Source organism: Hoplias malabaricus, chromosome 11 (assembly GCF_029633855.1).
Source record: "Hoplias malabaricus isolate fHopMal1 chromosome 11, fHopMal1.hap1, whole genome shotgun sequence".
NCBI classification, from domain to species: Eukaryota; Metazoa; Chordata; class Actinopteri; order Characiformes; family Erythrinidae; genus Hoplias; species Hoplias malabaricus.
This window is the reverse complement of record NC_089810.1, coordinates 5,450,471-5,471,390: the sequence shown is the minus strand read 5'-3', so window position 1 is coordinate 5,471,390 and position 20,920 is coordinate 5,450,471. Positions and strand designations below refer to the sequence as shown.

At 44.1% G+C, this 20,920-nt stretch overlaps 1 protein-coding gene across 2 annotated transcripts in view; it reads right to left on the bottom strand.

Moving 5' to 3' along the window:
* cfdp1 (craniofacial development protein 1) overlaps positions 1-20,920 on the bottom strand; it is a 50,350-nt gene that overhangs the window by 25,332 nt on the left and 4,098 nt on the right. For both annotated transcript variants that reach the window (XM_066684164.1, XM_066684163.1), the window contains one exon: positions 19,668-19,808. In XM_066684164.1, the coding sequence (XP_066540261.1) occupies positions 19,668-19,808 (141 nt within the window). The remainder of the gene's footprint in view (positions 1-19,667; positions 19,809-20,920) is intronic.

Sequence of the window (20,920 nt, the reverse complement as noted above, 5' to 3'; positions counted from 1 at the left end):
ACACCAGAATGATTATGGTATTAAACACACTCTGCCCTTTCCAAAAGCTGTAACACTGATCAAACCTCGCTTGGCCAGTTCAGCGGGCTACTGTGGGGCCATTTAACTTCACTAGGTATGACAACTTACACTCGTTGGAAGAAGCCTTTATTTTAAGATGAACGTAAACTAATAATCATATTCAGTGAGGATTTAAGGCTCAACGACTCTTTATTCTCGTATTCAAATCCTTACATAAACATGAATATTTAATCTCATTATAACTGCTGAAAAACTAGACAAATCAGGACTAATTAAACACTGTCCCTCACAATTTTAACATTATTTAAGAAAGTAAAATTAGCTTTGAATTACTCAACCATACCTCCCCGTACCACCCACTAAAATTTAACTCCTTACACTTAAAGGTCTATGAATTGCAAGTGGGTACAGACTTCCATACACTACAATGTGCGCAATGTAAAGATAAATCTTTTCCACAGAATTACTGGAAAATAGAGGCTTTACCTTCTGACCAACTCTCAGTTCAGTCCGGACAGATGCCAACTCATCACATTATCAGCCCATTAACCTGAGCCAGTGCACTGAGGCTGCCTTCAGGAGAGTGAGACTGGACTCAGGCCGAATAGACTAAAGATTACCCTCCGCTTTCTGAGCACCAGTACAGAAAAGTCTTTCAAGTGCCCAGGGTTAGTACAGAGTGCAGAGCAGATGTAGCGCAGGTTTATAAAGTAGTACACTATCTGTCCAAAGATTTCTAGACACTTCATTTTAATTCGGGAATTCAGCCATTTTAAGGTGCACTCGTACATATAATTTCACATTCACAGCCTAGTTGATCACAAAAGCATGAACAAGAGGCCCACGCTCAAAGTGGCGTAAAGCCCCTCGTCACTGGGCTGTGGAGATTGTTCAGGGTCGCACTTCAAATGAAGGGCTAAAGAAGATGTTTGCACAAGAGACATAAACAGCTCCCCCCCTGAAATGTAGGCGGCGACATGGCCAAAACCCATCTCTAACAGGAACCGCAGGCTTTGAAAACAACAACAACAACAACGGGGGGTAACGTTAGCCGATGTTTGCACTTTCTGTATTCACATGTTGCTTTTTGTTTTTTGCACCCACTTCTCACAGCAGAGTTTACCATGTCGCAGCGTCCGGCTCTTACTGGAGTTTATCATTTTACGAGCTGTCGTTGTGAGTCGGAAGAAAAACAAATGTGAAAGCTGCTGCAACTTGGAGATTTTATAAGTGGTGAGTTTGTGCCTGAGCTATGCATTTCCTGGTTATTTACAGGTCTCTGGCCAATCAGTGCTCTGCAGGGTTTACACGTCACCATTTAGTACCTACAGCTTCGTACCAGGAGCAAGCAAGCACTAAAGCACCCAGTTCCAGGGACCAGGTACCAGATTTGGCCAGTGGAGAAGCAAAAGAGCCAAGCCGAGTCAAGTTGGTTCTACATAGTGTAAAAATGCCATACAGTAGCCAGTGTATTATCTTCATTTAATGTCATTTTTAATGTCCGTTTATTTAATAAGAAAAACAGAACATCGCTCTTCATAAGCCACTGTCTTGATTCTGAGCTGTAAGTTTCCAGTGCCACCTTAAATAGTCTTTTACACTCCCTGTGTCTACTGTAACATTTAAGGTGGAACTGGAAGTTTCTAAGAAAAAGCCGCTGAATTCAGCTTCATATCACAGAGCGTTAGGAGCGGGTGGTAATATAGGATTGTCCAACACTTTTGAAGGTGTACGATGCCCTAGTTCCAAGGAGCAATGTAACTCTCAAAAATGGGGTAGGGGGATAATTAGGAAATGCGATTCGCTATTAGTCTAACATTTCCTAGAAGAGTACAGACTGTTACTACTGTGAAGTAGAAAATCCAACTGCTTTAAATCAAAATTTTAAAACCTTTAATTTCAGATGAAATGCTCTGAGGTGCTGTCAGCAGGGTTCATGCTACAGTTTTTTCACTGGAGCTGCTGAATCTAGTGGAAGATTTTACCTCATCAGTTATCACTGTGCAAACTGCAGCTTATCGTCCACCAGTCACTGACTGACCTTTCTTAGAACTGTCAAATAATCCAAATTATTGAGCTGCTCATTTGGTTTCGGACACATATGACATGCTGTGATCTATGGCCCCGTTTACACCTGGCTGATTCGTGAGACCCGTGTGTGGTTTGCATCCAAATAAGATTCAACCCATTAACATTTAGTCTAATGTGTCTACACTTAAAAATTCAATATGCAAAACAGTTTTGTCCAGGGACCTACAATGTGTGTCCTCCTCGTGGTCATGGATCATTTGTATTGTGATGTACTCCATCAGACTGCTTCCTGGGGAGGGCTGAGTTAATCTGTGGGCCTTGGCGGTGTTTACACTTGTATTTTTAAGTCGATAATTTCTATATGGGTTTAATCCTCTTAGTCAAGGGGCATGAAACAACCAGAAAAGGCAGAATGTTTTTCATCTATGTAACATAATGTAGATTTTTACTCCGGTCGAGGTGAGTGTAAAATCGGGCGGCACGGTGGCGCAGCAAGTAGTGTTGCAGTCACACAGCTCCACTCCCAACTGTCTGTGAGGAGTGTGGTGTGTTCTCCCTGTGTCTGTGTGGGTTTCCTCCGGGTGACTGTCTGTGAGGAGTGTGGTGTGTTCTCCCTGTGTCTGCATGGGTTTCGTCCGGGTGCTCCGGTTTCCTCCCACAGTCCGAAAACACACATTGGTAGATGGATTGGCGACTCTAAAATGACCGCGTGTGTTGCCCTGTGAAGGACTGGCGCCCCCTCCAGGGTGTATTCCAGCTTTGCGCCCAATGATTCCAGGTAGGCTCTGCACCCACCGCGACCCTGAACTGGATAAGGGTTACAGATAATGAATGGATGGATTGAGGTGAGTGTGAAATCACTTTCTAATGCAGTACATTTTTTCCCTGCCGAGAATGTCAAATGCTTCAGTTTTATATGAATGAATAGAACACTACATTTCTTTACTTCACTGACTCTGGCCCTGTCCACACACACACACACACACACACACACCCCTTAAACTTGTTCAGACATTAAATCAATAGGCAATCAGGGCTCAGCTGAGAGTCAATACAGTGTTGCATGTGGTGAAAGGAATCAGAACATACATCCAGCTACAGTGTGGAGTTCACACTCGTGTGTAGAGGACGGTAAACAGGCAGCTGCACTGCTTCCAACTGGAGCGAGGGCATGTCTGTGTTTACAGGCTACCAGGCCTACTTTGGATTAAAAGCCAGATCTGAAATCTTTAATCGTCTCCTTAATTCCTCTGTGAATCATCCTCCAGACGGACCAGGAACCTCCTTTAAATCCACCACCTTCAGAGACCTATCAGTTTAACGTTTAATTTCCTGAATGCTACACATTCTGACTCTATTCTGGCTGCATCTCTCAGCCACACTGGCTCCATGACTGAGTATCATTTTTTGAGTTGTCATCCGTCTGATGCATTAAAAAGGCGTATCATAAAATCATTGGGAATGCCCACAGTAGTGTGATGTAGCACACAGTGGAGATAAGTTGCTGTTTGTAGAGAACTGTATTAAATGGATGGTGCAATAGCAGTTTACACGACTGAAAATTGTGTTAATTGGTTTCCATCCCTAGCCACATTAGATCTGCTGGCACAGGCATCTATCAGCTGAGGTGACAGCAGTGTTGCGTTGGCTTCATGTCTCTAGGTGGAAACACTTGCTTGAGATGAAATAAAGTACTTATTAACTGACTGTTCACGAGAATTCCTAATAAGATATCAGTGTCCACCACTGGCAGACACCAACACACTGATACACCAACACACTGAGCAGAAGTGTCCAGAAATCCCCTTCCAATTTATAATTTCAATGACGTAAAGCACACTCTTTAAGCGCTGGGAAGGATGAAAACAGAATGAGACGATGTGGAGCAGAAGCACATATGTTTAAGGTCACCATGCGCAATGCCAGTGCCCCTCTGGCACCGAACACCCAGAAATGTGAGTAAATGACTGCGTACTATTAACAAAAACCACAGTGGAATTTGTTCAAATAAATAGCCAGGAGCCCCTGACCCTTCAGAATATTTATCATCGCTGTCCTATTTAAAACATGCATTCACACAGCAGCTGTCCTTCACATCGTGTGAAAATATCATCATAAATGAATCAATTCCAATTATTGAAATCAAATCTTTTTTACATTCATTTCCATTGAAAGTTAAGGTGTTCTTTCCTTTTCCTGTAAAGTTACTATTTTGGGGGATGCGTGTTTTTAATTGGACAGCGATGACATGCACATACATACAGACATAGTCATGACAAGATTTACAAACGTCTATAAATAAAACTGACCATGACCCAACACACACACACAGCAACAATGGAGCCAGGCAGTCTGTGAGCTGGGTCCAGTTTATTTGAAGTCTGAGGTCTCCCATGACCAGAAGCTTTTCTCTCTCCATCTTTCTGCCTCTCTCTCTCTCTCACTGAGTGTCTCTCTCTCTCTCTCTCTCTGAGAAAGATGTGAAAGTCTCATTTGTGTTGCAGTTGTTGAAGCTACTGTGTGATTTGCCTTTTCTTTTTCATTTGAAAAATGAGTAACTTGCACTTAACGGCTTTTTGACTGGAAATTAAACAAACGCAGTGTGATCTCTGAGTGCTGCACAGCCCTGCAGAAGCAGCCTGTAGCTTTAGTCTACATCACGTCACAAAGTCAGAATCCCTTGCTGGTGGCAACAATGTAAACTCATGTAAATTACAAACATGAATATGTAACGTGACCTTAACACGAGGGAAGGGTCTCCTTAGGGTCCAACAGTTTGGGGACAGTATCTCACTGCCTGGGCCAGGTTTGATTTTTATTTAGCCTCATTAATCAACAAAGGTGTTCAAACTGTGGGGCTCTGTTATAAAACTTTGTTTTCATATTGTCCACAGTCAAAGTTAGTAACATTGGCTTATGTTATTTTTATAATAAAAGAGTCACCATTAGCGGCCGGTGAGAAATGTAGCATCATAGCAGTTACAGCTGGTATTAGACCCCTGGATGAGGAGAGAGAGCGCCCCAGAACAGGCGTATGTGGTCTGTTCATATGAGCAGAGAAGAGGAGAAGCCTTTATTGTTATGGGCCTTGGTAATGGTGGGCGATACGAACGCAAATCAATATCACGATTAAATGTACGTTTTACCAGGATTACGATTAATGAACAATTATTTTGTTTTTATATTTTTAACACTGTTCAGTGACGAGGCAGTGACGAGAGCATGCGCACACCTCTGCTCGAGTCGCTCGGTCGGACTCTGTGTGTAGGTTCTCCTCCGTGTGGCAGATAGGGGCCAGAATCACATGACTACAGCTTGGTAGCATGGTTTTAAAGGGACAGTACATGAACACACAGTTGGGACATAATACAATATATATTTATATATAAATAAAAGTAAAATAAATCTTTTATATAATCGATATAGACAAGATTCTAAATGTCGTTTCAATAAATTTTTCGATTATTTGGTTTATTTTATTTTGAAACCAGTTAATAATATATAATAAAAGTCTTGGGAAAATGGTTTGATCATATTCTCTTATGCATTTGCTACAGTAATTTACACATTAATGCTTTTGTTTTAGTTGGGGGACGCAAAGATCTAAAAAAAACTGGCGATGTGGTTCTCTAGAGAGAGAAAAATAAATCCCTCTGATCTCCAGACTGTGTTTCTGAGCTGTGTGTTGGTGGGGTAACTTTCCCCAGCATAAGCCACACAAAAATTTCACTCTGGCAAACTGTGAAATAAAAACTCTTCATCCTTCAGCCCTTAACACAGCCTCCCTGCAGTGTGCAGGACAGAAAACATTCTCCCCTCTTCTCCTTCTCCTACACATTCCACCAGCCCTTGCCAGCTGGGGAGTATATAACAGCCCACCCTAAAGTCTAACGCTGCTGACTCACCAGCCCACCTTCCACTTCAGCTCTTCCAGAGCGGCCGGTGGGCAGCAGCGCCAGCAGGGACGGATGCCGGCAGACTTGATTCACGTGGCCTTAGCAGCCCCCAACAAAACGACTGCTGTAGATCTTAAAGCCTGCTCCAGTGCCGGAGGAGCCAGCTCTGACCTACATGCGGCGTTAGTGCTGCTTGGCTGCTGCCGGAGAGGGCAGTGAGGGATGGGGTTAGAGATGGCCTCTATAAGTCAAGCCTAGGACTGGACAGGCTCAGTGACCTACATTTCATACCAACAGTGCATGAGGAGCCTGGAGAGAGGCCCTGAGGTTAAAGGCACAAACACACAGGCAAAGATTTAACCCTCCGGAGCCCCACATGCCAGTTTTTTTGAGAACTTGATATCCCAGTGACATGAAACAACCTTGTCAATGTGTAAAAATACACACCAGCGTGTGTGCGTATGTATATGTACGTATGCAAATACATACAACTTGTCCAGGACTTATAGGAAAAATATTAACTGCCTACAGATTAAAATAAGGGCCTCTCCGATTTGTTTTTTCTGCTCATATGAACAGGGCACTCACTGTCCACTTTATTAGCTCCACTGACCACACAGGAGCACACTGTAGTTCTATAATTAAAGACTTTAGTCCATCTGTTACTCCGCATACTTTCTTATCCCCATTTCACCCTGCTTTTTAATGCTCAGGACTCCCACAGAGCAGGTATGATTTGGGTGGGGTTACCATTCTCCATTCAAAGTGGACAACGAGTGTAGATACAAAGTAGGTGTTCCTAATCCAGTGATGGTTCAGTGTATTTTCCATTCTTAACCCAAACACAGTCAAGCAGCAAAAGTAGTTCACATCCTGTGTTTGCTGCTTAAGCTCTGCACTGGACCACCAAGGCTAACGAAGCTAGAAATGGAAGCCAATTAGCACCCATTTCAATCATGTAAGCTGCTTGCCTACAGCACCACACACTTGCCTTAAACCATATCAAGTTGTTAAATATTCTCCAGTGCATTCGCTTGGCTTCTGACACCATTTACGCACTGATAAAAACATCAGACTTTTCCTGACAGAAAAACAGAGACGGCAGCAGTCAATTATACCACTGCTTGTTCACTGCTGCAGTTTACCGCTTTGAAGTTCATGAGGAAATTACATTTACAGACGGAACAGCAGCCTGACCTCATGGAATCAAGTCCAGCAGCTGCTGGCATAAAAGTAAATGAGGCATCGTGCTAACTACATGATCAATTAGCGCCAGCATTAGCATGACCTCCGCCGCTTTCAAAGCAAATGCTCAAGGCCAGCTAACCCGGCCGAAGTCCAAAACTACCCAGCATGCAGTTCTCAGGCTGCCTTCTCCCCACTTTGTGCTGGGACTGGCCAAGGGCCCACGGCCCATCAGCGCACCCGCTCGGAGCGATCAGAGAAGGAAGGTCACATGTGAGTGAAGTGCTGCCAACTGGAATCAGATACTACTCTCTCTCGCTTTGTATGTGTGTGTGTGTGTGTGTGCTTATCTGTTTCTCAATATCCTTCCTAACTCGTCTCTTCCCTTTCTTCTTCATCCCACATCCCTCTCTCTCTGATCTTCAAAGTCAGGTCCAGTCAGGACAGTTTAGCTCGGAGCATCTCTGCTGTCGCCCAGCTTCTTACAAACAGAGAGGGAGATTTACTGGCAATAGACAAAGACCAGCACACCTGCTCGGAGATAGCTAATGAACACCGAGAGTTCAAAGGCCTTTTCATAATCAAGGCACCTTCTCAGAGTGTCCAGCCACCTGGACATTCAGCTAACCAAAACCTGTGCTTCCTCGGTCACGGACACTTACCCAGAGAAGCCAAAACATCATAAAGACCTGTAGCCCAGTTGTTGCTCTGTGTACTTTGTTTGCAATAGTTCGCCTTGCTCTCCAATGATAGGACCCGCAAAAGAACCCCCACAGAGCAGGTGTGATGTGGTGGTGGATCATTCTCAGCGCTGCAGTGACACTGACGTGGTGGTGGTGTGTTAGTGTGTGTTGTGCTGGTGTAGAGTGGATCAGACACAGCAGTGCTGCTGGAGTTTTTAAAGGCTAAGCAGCAGCTCTATGAAAGAGTCAAACAAATAAATACAGTTGAGTTTGAGTTCCTAACTTGTGTTTATTGAGAGTCAGAAAACATGTTATTTCTTACTAATTGAAGGAATAAGGTTTAAAAGACCGTTGGTCCACTTTAAACGGGCACTTTGGAAAGGACCATCCGCTCACTCCGTTATCTGTAGCTCATTTCACTGGCGCTTTTCCAACAATATGGGCATGTAAGGACACCAACGAAAGGTGTTGAAGAGCCTCTGTAACATGGAGGTAAACAGGGTAAGGACACTCACTTCGCCTGTTTTAGTTGGTGTTAGTTAACGTTAGCTTGACTCGCTAAACTCGGTGTCTCAGGTTATACTCGGCTACGTAGCTGCATTACGGAGGTTTATAGTGTCGGATGAATTCGACTTCGATCACATTTACAAGAATAACAGTGCCTCTACATTTGAGTTTAGCTTATTGCTAGGCTATTGTCATGAATAATGTTGGTTATTTAGCTAGATACTGTCATAACAGTCAGTCATAACGGTGTTTTACCGCGGCGTTGTTCGGCTGTTGTCCACCAGTGACGTCACGGTCGAGTTCGAGAATTTCCGTAGCGAGCTCGGGTTTTTCCGTCAATTTAATAAAATTGTCAGTTTTAAAGCAAATTAAGCTGCTATTTTCATTTTAATTCATACTTATATCTGTCAGTAACTACAATAATGTGGAATATTCATGGAGGTCCATTAAGTGGTGCTTAGCCTTTAAACACTTTAGTGTCACTGCTGGACTGAGAATAGTCCACCAACTAAAAAAAAAAAAAAAACATGCTGTTGACATCTTGTCCAGTGTCCAACAGAGTGGAAAGTGAGTGGACACAGGGTTTAAAAACTCTCCCTTGTGGTGCAGTTCCTAACGCAAGTGAGAATGCCCGTGATACATATTACAGGCCTGTACTCTGAGGTGCTTAACTACACAAACAACACATTTAGCTCACTATATATAACATGATGAAATTCCGTGTTGATCCTAGTTTTAACTGGTGTAGTTGTAACTAAGCAAAGATCAAAAGCCATTTTTATTAAAAAGAATGTTAAACTCAGATGTACAAGTACAATTATTAAGATCTATTTTATTAGAATTATATTATTAAAACCCGTTATGACCAAAACTGTTTTTGAATGAAGGGGAGCACTAATATAGGTCTGTTTCACAACTTCAATTTGACAGTGTGAAGTGGTGAGATGTAAAAAGTGTTATTTCCCCACACACACACAGCACTGGGGTCTTAACTAATGAGGCAACAAAGATGAATTCAGAGTTCAGGCAAATTAAACTGTGTTGAGCGGTGAAAGTTTTTATTCACTGTTTGAATTACCACAGAAACTCAATTGTAACTCAAGAAGGTTGTTTTTTTTTCGTACTGTCGCTAATGCAGTTAGCCGTCTCCTTTGGGAGACATTTCCACCTTAATTGACCCAAAACAGCAAAAATAAGTCAATATTAGCCACCTATGGAGCAGGAATAGAGCAATATTGAGAGACTGAGGGAGAGAAAGAGTGAGCCTAGCCTAGCCTAGCTTAGCCTAGCCTAGCATACTGGACAGTTTATTTTTCCACTCATTTACAGACAGAGGGGCATCGTAAACACATTAGACCGGTTTCGAGCGCAGACTGGAGAGCAGCACATGGTGAGGAAACATCATCTGAATTTTTCCTGAAGTGTTTCTGGGCTTAATTATTAACTGTCAAATAACAGCAATGAATCATTACATTTTAGAAGCAAATCAGCTCCTGGAACAGGCTCGTCTCTCACTCACTCATTCAGATACACACTGACTCACTCACATACGTAGGTAGTTGTTGAATATATTTAATCATGATTTAAATTACCACTGATAGCCACTCATATGAGAGGAGTTCTTGCGATAGAAGGAACTACATACAATTCATACTAGTAACTGAACACTAAGCAACTGATCTATAAGCCTGAAGTTTAAAAGTTAAAGCAACTTCTCTGAAGAACAGCCACGTGAATCCTGGCTGGAAACATTAAGCAGGAGATGACAGGACAGACCCACAGGAGAGAGCTGTCTGGAGGCTGTGGGAAACGGCTGAGATCAAACAGAGGAGGGGAAGACTAAAGGCGGCTGTGGCGTGTAAAGGGAAAACCCAGTTATTGCTCCGTTACTCCTTTTCCCTCAAGGTATTCCCAAACAAAGGCCCCTCTACCCCAGCAAGATGCCCAAGCCTCCGGCCAGGGAGGACTCCTGACTGACCACCCACGCCCACGCCCTCACTGATTTACAGCTGTACGTCCCACAGCCCAAACTCCCACAAACCCTCAGATGGGTAAAGCACACATGTTCCAGGCTGTTTCCTGAGCAACTGCAGAAAACAGGCCACGCTGAGAAAAAGAAGAAACACCTGGCTCAGTGCGCCTTCCTCGGGAGAGAAAGAGGCTCTGTTTTGTGCAGCACACGCACAGACTGGAATGCAGGAAATGCACATTCAAGGATTCAAAATCATTCTGCTCTTGGGACAGACAGAGACTGCTGCGATTACGCTAAACTAGTTTGAAGTCTTACACACACACGTACGTCTTTCAGTCCCTGCAGTCCTCCAGCAGGCATCAACACTGCTCCCATTAAGAATGCAACAGGATTTCCTGATTCCTACATGTACAGAAGTTGTATGTTTATTTAATAAACACAGAGTTATTACTGTTCTGTTCGACACCTCAAAGGAAATCCCAAAATTAAATTAATCAAATATATTTGGACCTGATGAACATTTTTTAAAAGACAGGTTGTTTCAATAAAGCCTCCATCCACTCATTCTTTCTTTTATGTTCTGTAACAGCCCTGCACTGGGTCCAGAACCAATCCAGAATCACTGGGCACAAGGCAGGAACACACACAGGACAGGGCAGGAGTCCATCACACACACAGACTCCTGTGGAGAAATTCACTCACTCACCCAGTCACACACACACACACACACGTGGCGTGTAGATGACACTACAGAGGGGTATCTGTTAGCTGACATAAGAGCATTCTCCTCCAACGATTTACTGCATATCATTTAAGTATCCTTTCATTTACTTAATTGATGATTTTATTATAATTTGTCGACATATGAATGTCCATTATATTTAAGGAGATGGCAACTCAAAAGTGTCCCTAGGTGTGAGTGAATGTGTGTGTTGCCCTGTGAAGGACTGGCGCCCCCTCCAGGGTGTATTCCCCGCCTTGCGCCCAGTGATTCCAGGTAGGCTCTGGACCCACCGCGACCCTGAACTGGATAAGGGTTACAGACAATGAATGAATGAATGAATGAATGAATGAATAATGGCATTTTACTACACAGTTATCTCTTAATTTTTCCCCACTGCTTTGTGCTACAGAAGAGCGACATGTCTGTCAGCTCCTCCAATATCACAGGCCTTTGCAGCACTACTGTAGTCAAGGCAGGTCACAGGACTCTGTGGAAATGATAACCCTGAGGAAGCGTAATCACCGCCAGCCATTTTGCGTCCAACAATCTTGGCTTCCTTCCTATAAGAACGTTCAGCTGGTGTCTCGAGGGAGACCTGCTGAGGGCTGAAAAATGAAAATGAGTTGTGGAAAACTAGCAGGGCCCCAATGACAAGGGCACAACCAGTCCATCTGTTCCCACAGTCTCAGTGTGGCGTAGCCGCCGCAAAGCATTTCAGACCATTCCACCAGCACTGGGTCATAACATAAGAGAAAATGCTCTTCCTGAGCAGCCAGTGCTGAATGCTGCTGCTGCTGCTGCTAGAGCAGACACCCATCGGGCACCAATTACAGCCCCACAGTCACTCACAATAAGGCTTAACAGCCTGCTGAAAAGCCTGGAGGAGGAAACAGGGCTGCATTCTGAAAGAATCCAACCCATTTCACAAACCTCTCCATCAAAAACCCTGAATCTCCGTTCTTGTTGGTATTCTGAATGCCATGGGAGATTTATACTTTAGAATATCTGCATAAAATGTCTTCTGGGCCAGCGTGGAGGAAATGGGAGAGATGTTATCTCAGATGCCTCAAAGTAAACAGCATTAATATTTCATTTTGAAGTTAAAAATATCACGGCTTGGTCTTGATAACGTCTCAAGTTCAGTTTTGAGAAATGTTTTACTCCAAATACTGTCAAATCTAATTTAGAGGTGTACTATCACTCACTTAAACTCAGCTCTGGAGGCCCGGAAATCTCAGGCTTTAGCTTTAAGTGGACTACCCCTACCCCACTACCCCTTTTCCACACAGTTCTGGGTCTAAATGAAGCAGCAGTGACAGTGAGGCTTTAGTCAAAACACCACAAAGATCAAGCCACACAGCAGCGGTCTGCCCGTTTACACAGCCCTGGTGAGAATGGCTGGTTTCAGCGCCTGTTCCTTTAAATGATAACGAGCCGCTCGCTGTTCACCCCGACCCCGAGCGCACAGCAGTGAGGAGCGAGGAGCAGAAGCTCTGGTTTTTAGCCGTTTTCACTCTGTTCTCTTTCTTCTCCGCTCTCATTTTCTCAGTTCTCTCATTTATCATCAGTCTTTGTCTGTTTTCCTCTATTTAACCTCTGCCTCCTGATCTCACAAATACAGGTGCAGCACTGTGATTGGACAGACTAAGAAGAGAGAGTGGGACAACCCTAAATGACCTGCACTCTAAGTAAGATACAACAAATGAAAGAATTATCCTGTTTTCTGATTTAATCAAAAGCAACCTGAGATATTGTATTTCACAGTTCATGAGATTCCATATCTCCAAATTAATGTGCATATGCAAAGAAGTGATTTTTATTATTCATAACATGCCATCTTTAAAGTCATACCTCATGAAGAGACTCATCACCTGTGGTGGAGAGTGGGGTCTCTGGAGGACTTACCTTAAAATATGTTTAACAAAAGCTACAAAAGAGGAATTTCCTGTGCTTTGGCAGGAATTAACACACACACACACACACACTTTTTAGGTCATGGTACACTCAGATGTCTGGGGAGTGTGGCGCGTCCTGGTTTTTTCAGTGGCGTAACTAGCACAGCTGACATGGGCTATGAAGCGCTGATGGTATAAAATGTGAAACAAACCTCCTATCACAGCCCTATCACAGAGAGGAGCTGACACAAAGTCCACTGTCTGTGACGAGCTGGGTGTGTTCTCCCAGTGTCTGTGTGGGTTTCCTCCAGGTGCTACTGTAGGCTGACTGGCTGTGTGAATGTTGTTTTGAGTGTGTGTGTGCGTGTGTGTGTGTGTGTGAATGACTGTTAAGAAGTATTCGTCCACTTTAAAATTACAAAATAAATATTTTTCAGTGGTTAATGAAAGGGCCTTTGGGTGTATTCACTCTTTAAAACAATTTCCCTGGTTTGTTTAGGTCTCCTGGATGAAGCTGACGCTCTGTAAATACTAATCGGGAAGCTGTAATCGCTGAGATCATTTAGACTCTGTTACAGATAATTAAAGAAAAGCATTTAGTCCATAGTCTGAACTACGCAGAAAATCCTCGTAAATAAAATATATATTTTACTGAAATCATTACACAACCCTAACGATATACTTTGCCAAAACCAGTGATAACCAGCTAAAAACAAGTGTACAGCTCTGAGAGAGAGGAAGTAAACACTCTACACCATTCGCTGATCAAAACACTTTTCTCCCACCACATACACGGCAGCATCAGTCTCTCACACACACACACACACACACACAGGTGAGTCAACCAAATTCTGTTTATAGTAATCATCAAAAGGACAACTCACTTAGACACACTTTCTCTTACCGAGTGTACAGTACACACAGACTCTAAAAATAAAACTATTCTTGCCCTTGGTGCAACACACACACACACACTTTAGAGAAAGCAGTGGTGTGTGTGTGTGTTCTCTGTAATAATAAAATGGATATTTTTAGAGCCCAATAGATGGACTTCTATAATTAGAAAAGCAAAGCTGTGACTGAAGAAAATATGGAAATCATTAGCTTTACTGGACACACACACACACACACACAAACACACAAACCAGCAGTGTACCGTGCTCTGTTACTAAAAAACAGTTGATGAAACAGAGTCAGAAAGTGTGGAAATGAAAATGCGAAGAAATCAAGGAGCAGGAGACTGGACCCCAGAGTGTGTTTGTTGCAGTGCAGCGAGGGATTCTGCACAAAGCAACACTACGGCAGTGTAACGACTGTATCCTGTAACAAAACACTGTAGTTAATTACAGCTTTTACTTGTAATACGTCACCTTCTTTTTGTGTAATGCGTTAGAACACACATTTTATCCAAATATTGTCTCTGCTGACAATCGACTCAACCCAAGACCTCAGGCCCCTGGAGCTGTTTGACCGTGACACTACCTGCTGCACCACTGCGCTGCCTTCGCTTTAAATGACATCACCCAATGGGAAATGTTGATTTTGATACATTTCGGATTAATTACCCAGCACAAGTCCGAGAGATACCCTGCAAAAAGTGGCAGTCCACTGCAGGGCAGGGCATCTCACACACACACACACACACAGGGTGAACGAGTGTGTGTGGGTGTGTACTTTTATGAGATATCCTGTGTATCCAGCGGAGCTGGCAAAGCCACAGAGACAGTCAGAAATCAATCAACCAATCAGTGGAGTTCTGAGTGAGTAGCAGTAAATCTGACTGGTGCTTTAATCGATAGCACTTAGCCTCTGCAGGCTTATTACACAACAGCACCCCCTCCCCCAAACACACACACACACATATCCCAAACAACATGACCATGTGCCACAAGGTCAACAAAGAAAATTTTCAGGGATAAGAAACAGGAAGACCCCCAAGGACATGAATGATGTTAAATCTTTACTAAACTGAGCCACACACAGCAAAGACAAGTAGGATGTGTGTGCTTGTCTTTGCCAGTTGCACCCTTCAGTGAGTCTCCCACAGTGCCACCACCAGGCGCAAACACAGTTCCACCATGAGAGCTCACCATTTCATTTCAAACTGCTGCTAATGCAGCCACTGACATTTATCCCAGACTTTATGCTGCTGCCAGGGACCTAGTACAAACTCTGGGTAATGTCCGAGTGAGTGAACAGATCCAGGAATGTTCCAGAGTATCCTGCTATATCTCCTGCACAGCTCCATGCCTAAGGCATGCGGAACATTTCCAGCTGTGAAAACCCATCTGACACGTGAAAATCTCCCACTGTGCGCTACATGTGCGAAAAGGAAAACTCCAACTGAAATATTATATTATTATAATTCTTTTCCCAGGTTCCTTTAAACTTATTAAAACATCTTTTGAATTTTGATTACTTATTTTAACCTATAATATTTACATTAACCTATAAAATTTTGTTTGACCTCCTCTTCCCACCAAAACAAAACAGCTAGCTCACATTTCACCAGGGAAAATGTCTCAAAACAGGCTGGAAAACTTGCTTTGATTTCTGATTCACACTGACTGTTTTTACACAACAATTATTCTTCCTGTGTAGGAATGAGAGAGAGAGAAGATGGAGGAGGAGGAGGAGGAGGATGAGCAAGCATGATAAGTGGTTGTCAGCAGTTTTGCTTTAAGGTGTGGCAACACTATGCAAAGTAAAGGAACATACAGAGGTACATGTTGAGTCAGGCCAGAGTGAGAGACAGAGAAGGAAAAGACAGACAGAAAAAGAGAGCGAGAGGAAAATGACGAAGACACTGCAAACATAAAGTAATAAGACATTAAGCATGAGACATTCAGGAGAGTGGAGTGAGACCTTGAGAGAGAGTTGTGGAGAGAAAGACGGAGAGGAGAGGGCGTGTTTGTTATGGAATTGGAAGTGTGTATATGACAGTAATGAGTGTGTGACGGAGGGAGGGAGGGGGCAGACAGCTTTCCTGCTGTGCTGGGAAACGCCCCGGGACACACTGCACTTCCTGTTGGGGAAAGAGCTTTTCCTGTACATTCACCATGGCTGTCTCAGAGGAAACACGTGCTCATCCATTCGCAATTACTCTCCATGGCAACCGTAGGGAAAACCGGGAAAGAGCGAGAGAGTAAGGAGCACAACATCACACACACCACACACACACGGAAATGAGGATAGCAAAATATGATGCAAACTAGTTTAAAAGGGGACATATTCTCCCCATTTTCCACAAGGGAACACAGTTCTGGGTCTTAATGAAATCTCTTTTCCACCAAAAGATCTCTGGTTCTTGAATCGGTTCCGTTCCTGATTCTTGGAACCTTGATTCTTTCCAGTGAATGGGCCCAGGTTTCTACACGTTTAGAGGGAAACCAGGAAAAAATACGTCATCAATAGGGGGCGGGGGGCTACGCCACGGTTTGCGCTGAAAAACCTACTCTCTACTTTGCAAACTGGAACCTTTCTGGTTTCGGCACTGTGACCTGCTTTGATAACGAGCCGCTCGCTGTTCACCCCGACCCCGAGCGCACATCAGTGAGGAGCGAGGAGCAGAAGCTCTGGTTTTTAGCCGTTATCACACTGTTCTCTTTCTTCTCCGTTCAGATGTTCTCAGTTTTTATCGAGTGTTCTTATGTTTTTGGACTTGTGTCTGTTTAGCTGTGATTAATCTCTTCTTTACGCTCTTATATAAACGCAGGTCCATCGCTGTGATTGGACAGACTCAGACAAGGGGGTGGGGCAATACTAACATGTCTGCACCTGACATAAGAACGGCACAATATCAGAACAGCCCATGTTCTCTGACTTGGGCAGATCACAAAAAGCTGACTGGGTGGTGTGTGAGTAGGTGTACTCCAGATCCCCGCATTAATGTGCACACACATTAAACAAGTGATTTTTCAGAGTATATCACCTTAAAACACAAAGCAAATAATATAAATTCTCTCACACAGAGCTGTTTACTTGTGTTCTGTACCCTGACTGTATCTCAGTAAATTTGGCCAGATTCTGCAGTGTGAGCAGATGAGGTATGAATTTATTTCCCATGTAAACAACACACACACACACCATTTCCTTCCTGGACCCTACTGTTTCCATGGTTTCTCACGGGCCGTTACCAGTGTATTACTGACTGCTGAATACTGGCAGAAACCATCTGCAACAGGTAGCGAAGCGTCTGCTTGGGCGCAGGAGAAGGCTGTGTTTGGCAGCTGCTGTAATTTCTGCAGTCAGCGCTGCTACTGTCCAGAGGAGGAGGAGAAACGTAGCAGGTGTAGAACCTGTGAATCTTTCACGTACGACTCCAGGCCTTCAAAGATATTCTGCATGTATTCAGAAACAGCAGATACACTTGTTTAAATGCGGACACATTGACTCTAGGGGCTGTATACACCTGGCTTTGTATGCAGTCAAATAACATGTGCACATAATCCAATCAGCAAAATGCGACTAAATTCAAGGTGTAAATAGAATCACTCACAGTCACTCACTCATGTGTAAGTTCAGTATGAAGCATGCCCTCATCACTGTGCCACATACTGGAATGAGCAGATCAAAGACTAGCTGTATTAGCCATCAGAAATCAACGTGGGCAGAGGCCTGCCTGGGTGGGTTTCCTCCGGGTGACTGTCTGTGAGGAGTGTGGTGTGTTCTCCCTGTGTCTGCGTGGGTTTCCTCCGGGTGACTGTCTGTGAGGAGTGTGGTGTGTTCTCCCTGTGTCTGCGTGGGTTTCCTCCGGGTGACTGTCTGTGAGGAGTGTGGTGTGTTCTCCCTGTGTCTGCGTGGGTTTCCTCCGGGTGACTGTCTGTGAGGAGTGTGGTGTGTTCTCCCTGTGTCTGCGTGGGTTTCCTCCAGGTGACTGTCTGTGAGGAGTGTGGTGTGTTCTCCCTGTGTCTGCGTGGGTTTCCTCCGGGTGACTGTCTGTGAGGAGTGTGGTGTGTTCTCCCTGTGTCTGCGTGGGTTTCCTCCAGGTGACTGTCTGTGAGGAGTTTGGTGTGTTCTCCCTGTGTCTGCGTGGGTTTCCTCCGGGTGACTGTCTGTGAGGAGTGTGGTGTGTTCTCCCTGTGTCTGCGTGGGTTTCCTCCGGGTGACTGTCTGTGAGGAGTGTGGTGTGTTCTCCCTGTGTCTGCGTGGGTTTCCTCCGGGTGACTGTCTGTGAGGAGTGTGGTGTGTTCTCCCTGTGTCTGCGTGGGTTTCCTCCGGGTGACTGTCTGTGAGGAGTGTGGTGTGTTCTCCCTGTGTCTGCGTGGGTTTCCTCCGGGTGACTGTCTGTGAGGAGTGTGGTGTGTTCTCCCTGTGTCTGCGTGGGTTTCCTCCGGGTGACTGTCTGTGAGGAGTGTGGTGTGTTCTCCCTGTGTCTGCGTGGGTTTCCTCCAGGTGACTGTCTGTGAGGAGTTTGGTGTGTTCTCCCTGTGTCTGCGTGGGTTTCCTCCGGGTGACTGTCTGTGAGGAGTGTGGTGTGTTCTCCCTGTGTCTGCGTGGGTTTCCTCCGGGTGACTGTCTGTGAGGAGTGTGGTGTGTTCTCCCTGTGTCTGCGTGGGTTTCCTCCGGGTGCTCCGGTTTCCTCCCACAGTCCAAAAACACACGTTGGTAGGTTGATTGGCAACTCAAAAGTGTCCGTAGGTGTGAGTGAATGTGAGTGTGTGTGTGTCTGTGTTGCCCTGTGAAGGACTGGTGTCCCCTCCAGGGTGTATTTCCGCCTTGCGCCCAATGATTCCAGGTAGACTCTGGACCCACCATGAACTGAATAAGGGTTACAGATAATGAATGAACTACCTCATCCAGGCCAGTGGTTCCCAAACACACATACTCTGTAATAATTCCACTGTAAAGATGATTTTGTTTTTGTTGTTTTGTTCCGTTAGATGTTGCTCTTTTTTAATGAATAACAATATTTAATATAAATGGAGTCAGGAAGCAAAAGACCTATACAAGAGCTTGAAAATATTCTCAGTTACATATTGGCAGAATACGCCTTAGACAACTGTGTCTCATACCACAGCTGCAGTGTGTTTCCTTAACGCTGCAGTCACACTGCACTGTCACCTCGCTATCCATCTTCTTTGTGTTGGACTAAAGTGTACAGAATGTCCTGGTCACTCCAGAGGTTCTGGAGGAAACGTGTAGTTCACTGAACATCATTTTAGATCATTTACTGAGGTCTCAGCTTATCCTTTTTCAGGAGGAACCAATGCACATTTCATTTTCAGCTGCCATTTCCAAGGTCTGTCAAGCACAAAATCCACCTAGATGACCTCAGCATGAAGAGAAATTAACCGCACAAGAAAGGAAAGGCTCTCGTGTCCCATTGTCCTTTTCCATTCAAGTGAATGGACTCTGTTGCTGGGCGTTTTATTCACGTTCAGTTTGGCCACAGTGTAACACAGAGGTTAGTGGGCAAGCTGCCCAGTAAAACTCAATCACCCGCCCACTAATGCCATCAACAAGCTTTCTTCTTTTCTTCTGCACACACAAAGACGCTGGTGGTTGGTTGTCCATGGTGTTTGTCTAGTTTTCATCACATGCCAGTTGCATCTATTCAAATATACGACAAAGTACCTGCAATATTCAGACCATAATCGAACCAGCACAAGTTTTATTTAAATTTCTACCGCTGTTAACATCCGCTGACACCTGCTTAAGCACTTCCCAGGGAAAGTGCTGAAATGAATGTGTAGTGGATGCTGAATGTATGTTTGGGGAGAGAGTGTGGGTGTGTCAGGAGTGTGGTGCTACCTGGGACCAGGAGACAGTGACGAAGGCTCCTTAGAGTAAGATGTCTGCTTCCCTTGGTTCTCGTCTTCCTTCTCCTCCTCCTCCTCCTTTTTTAGGAAGCTTTTGGCCTCTCGAGAGTCAGCGTCCACTTCTTTCGTGACCCTGCAGAACAAGAGAGACGTCAGCACATCATATCAGACTGGAATTCCAGAGTTTTCCACAGAACAGCTTTTTTTTTTTCCATTTTTGACACTGGCTTTAAAGGAACACTTGGTAGTATTTTTACCTTAATATTTCAGCTTCAAAATCATTGGAGTCCTTCACTGACCAGTGACAGGGAGAACTGAGCCTCTGTGTTTGATATTCCGGGCTTAGTTCTGCAGAAACTGCACTATGTAACTTTCAGAGGAGGGTAGGACACCGGAACCCTCCTCCTTGATTTCAGGACAGTGCTGTAAAGTACTGAAACTGTAGGAGGAGCCAAGGAGCAAAAATACAGCATCTTACCTAGTGTTCCTTTAACCATTTTCAACACTGGTACTAGATTGATACTAGATAGACTTTTGAATATACATGATACAGAAATATAGGCCTCATTTACACTGGGAATCCTCACCACTTGCTGAAAGTGCACTTTGAAAATATATGCTTTAATAGTAGTTTCAGATCTCAGTCCAAAGTCAGTGAACAATTAATTCCTTAAGGAAACAGAGTCTTGTTCATCTGAGTGAAAGGTGCCATGAGTGTACTTTAGAGTGTAGTTCCTCCAGGTGAATGGGGGCCATGGAGCTGCTCAGTGCTGTGTCTGGGAGGAGAAGTAGAGCTGTGTTTCTGGTTCCTCTGAGTACAAGTGTTTCCTCTCCAATTGTCTCTGCTTCATTACTTCAGTAATAATTTAAGTGATAACGTCAGCTTGTTTTAATCTGGAACGCACACCTCTCCTAACGTCCGAATCAGAACATGCTGTGGCTGATATGTTACATCACACGATGCTGAGTTACAGCATAATCATTTACATTTAGTCACAAGCTGCATTTAAACTTATACTGTAAACAACAACAGCTATTATGTGGTGCATATATGCTGTTTTATTAAGGGGCTTGTATTTTACTGCAGGAAATCTGAAACCCCTTGCACTCAGTAACTTAATCAGGAAAAGAAATTCATTAAAATGCATGAAAAAAAAGATTATAAGTTAGATAATTAGATGAAAACAGATGGTAAAAGCAGCACAAAATAATTACAGACTAATAACAGCATTCCTTTTCTTCTTC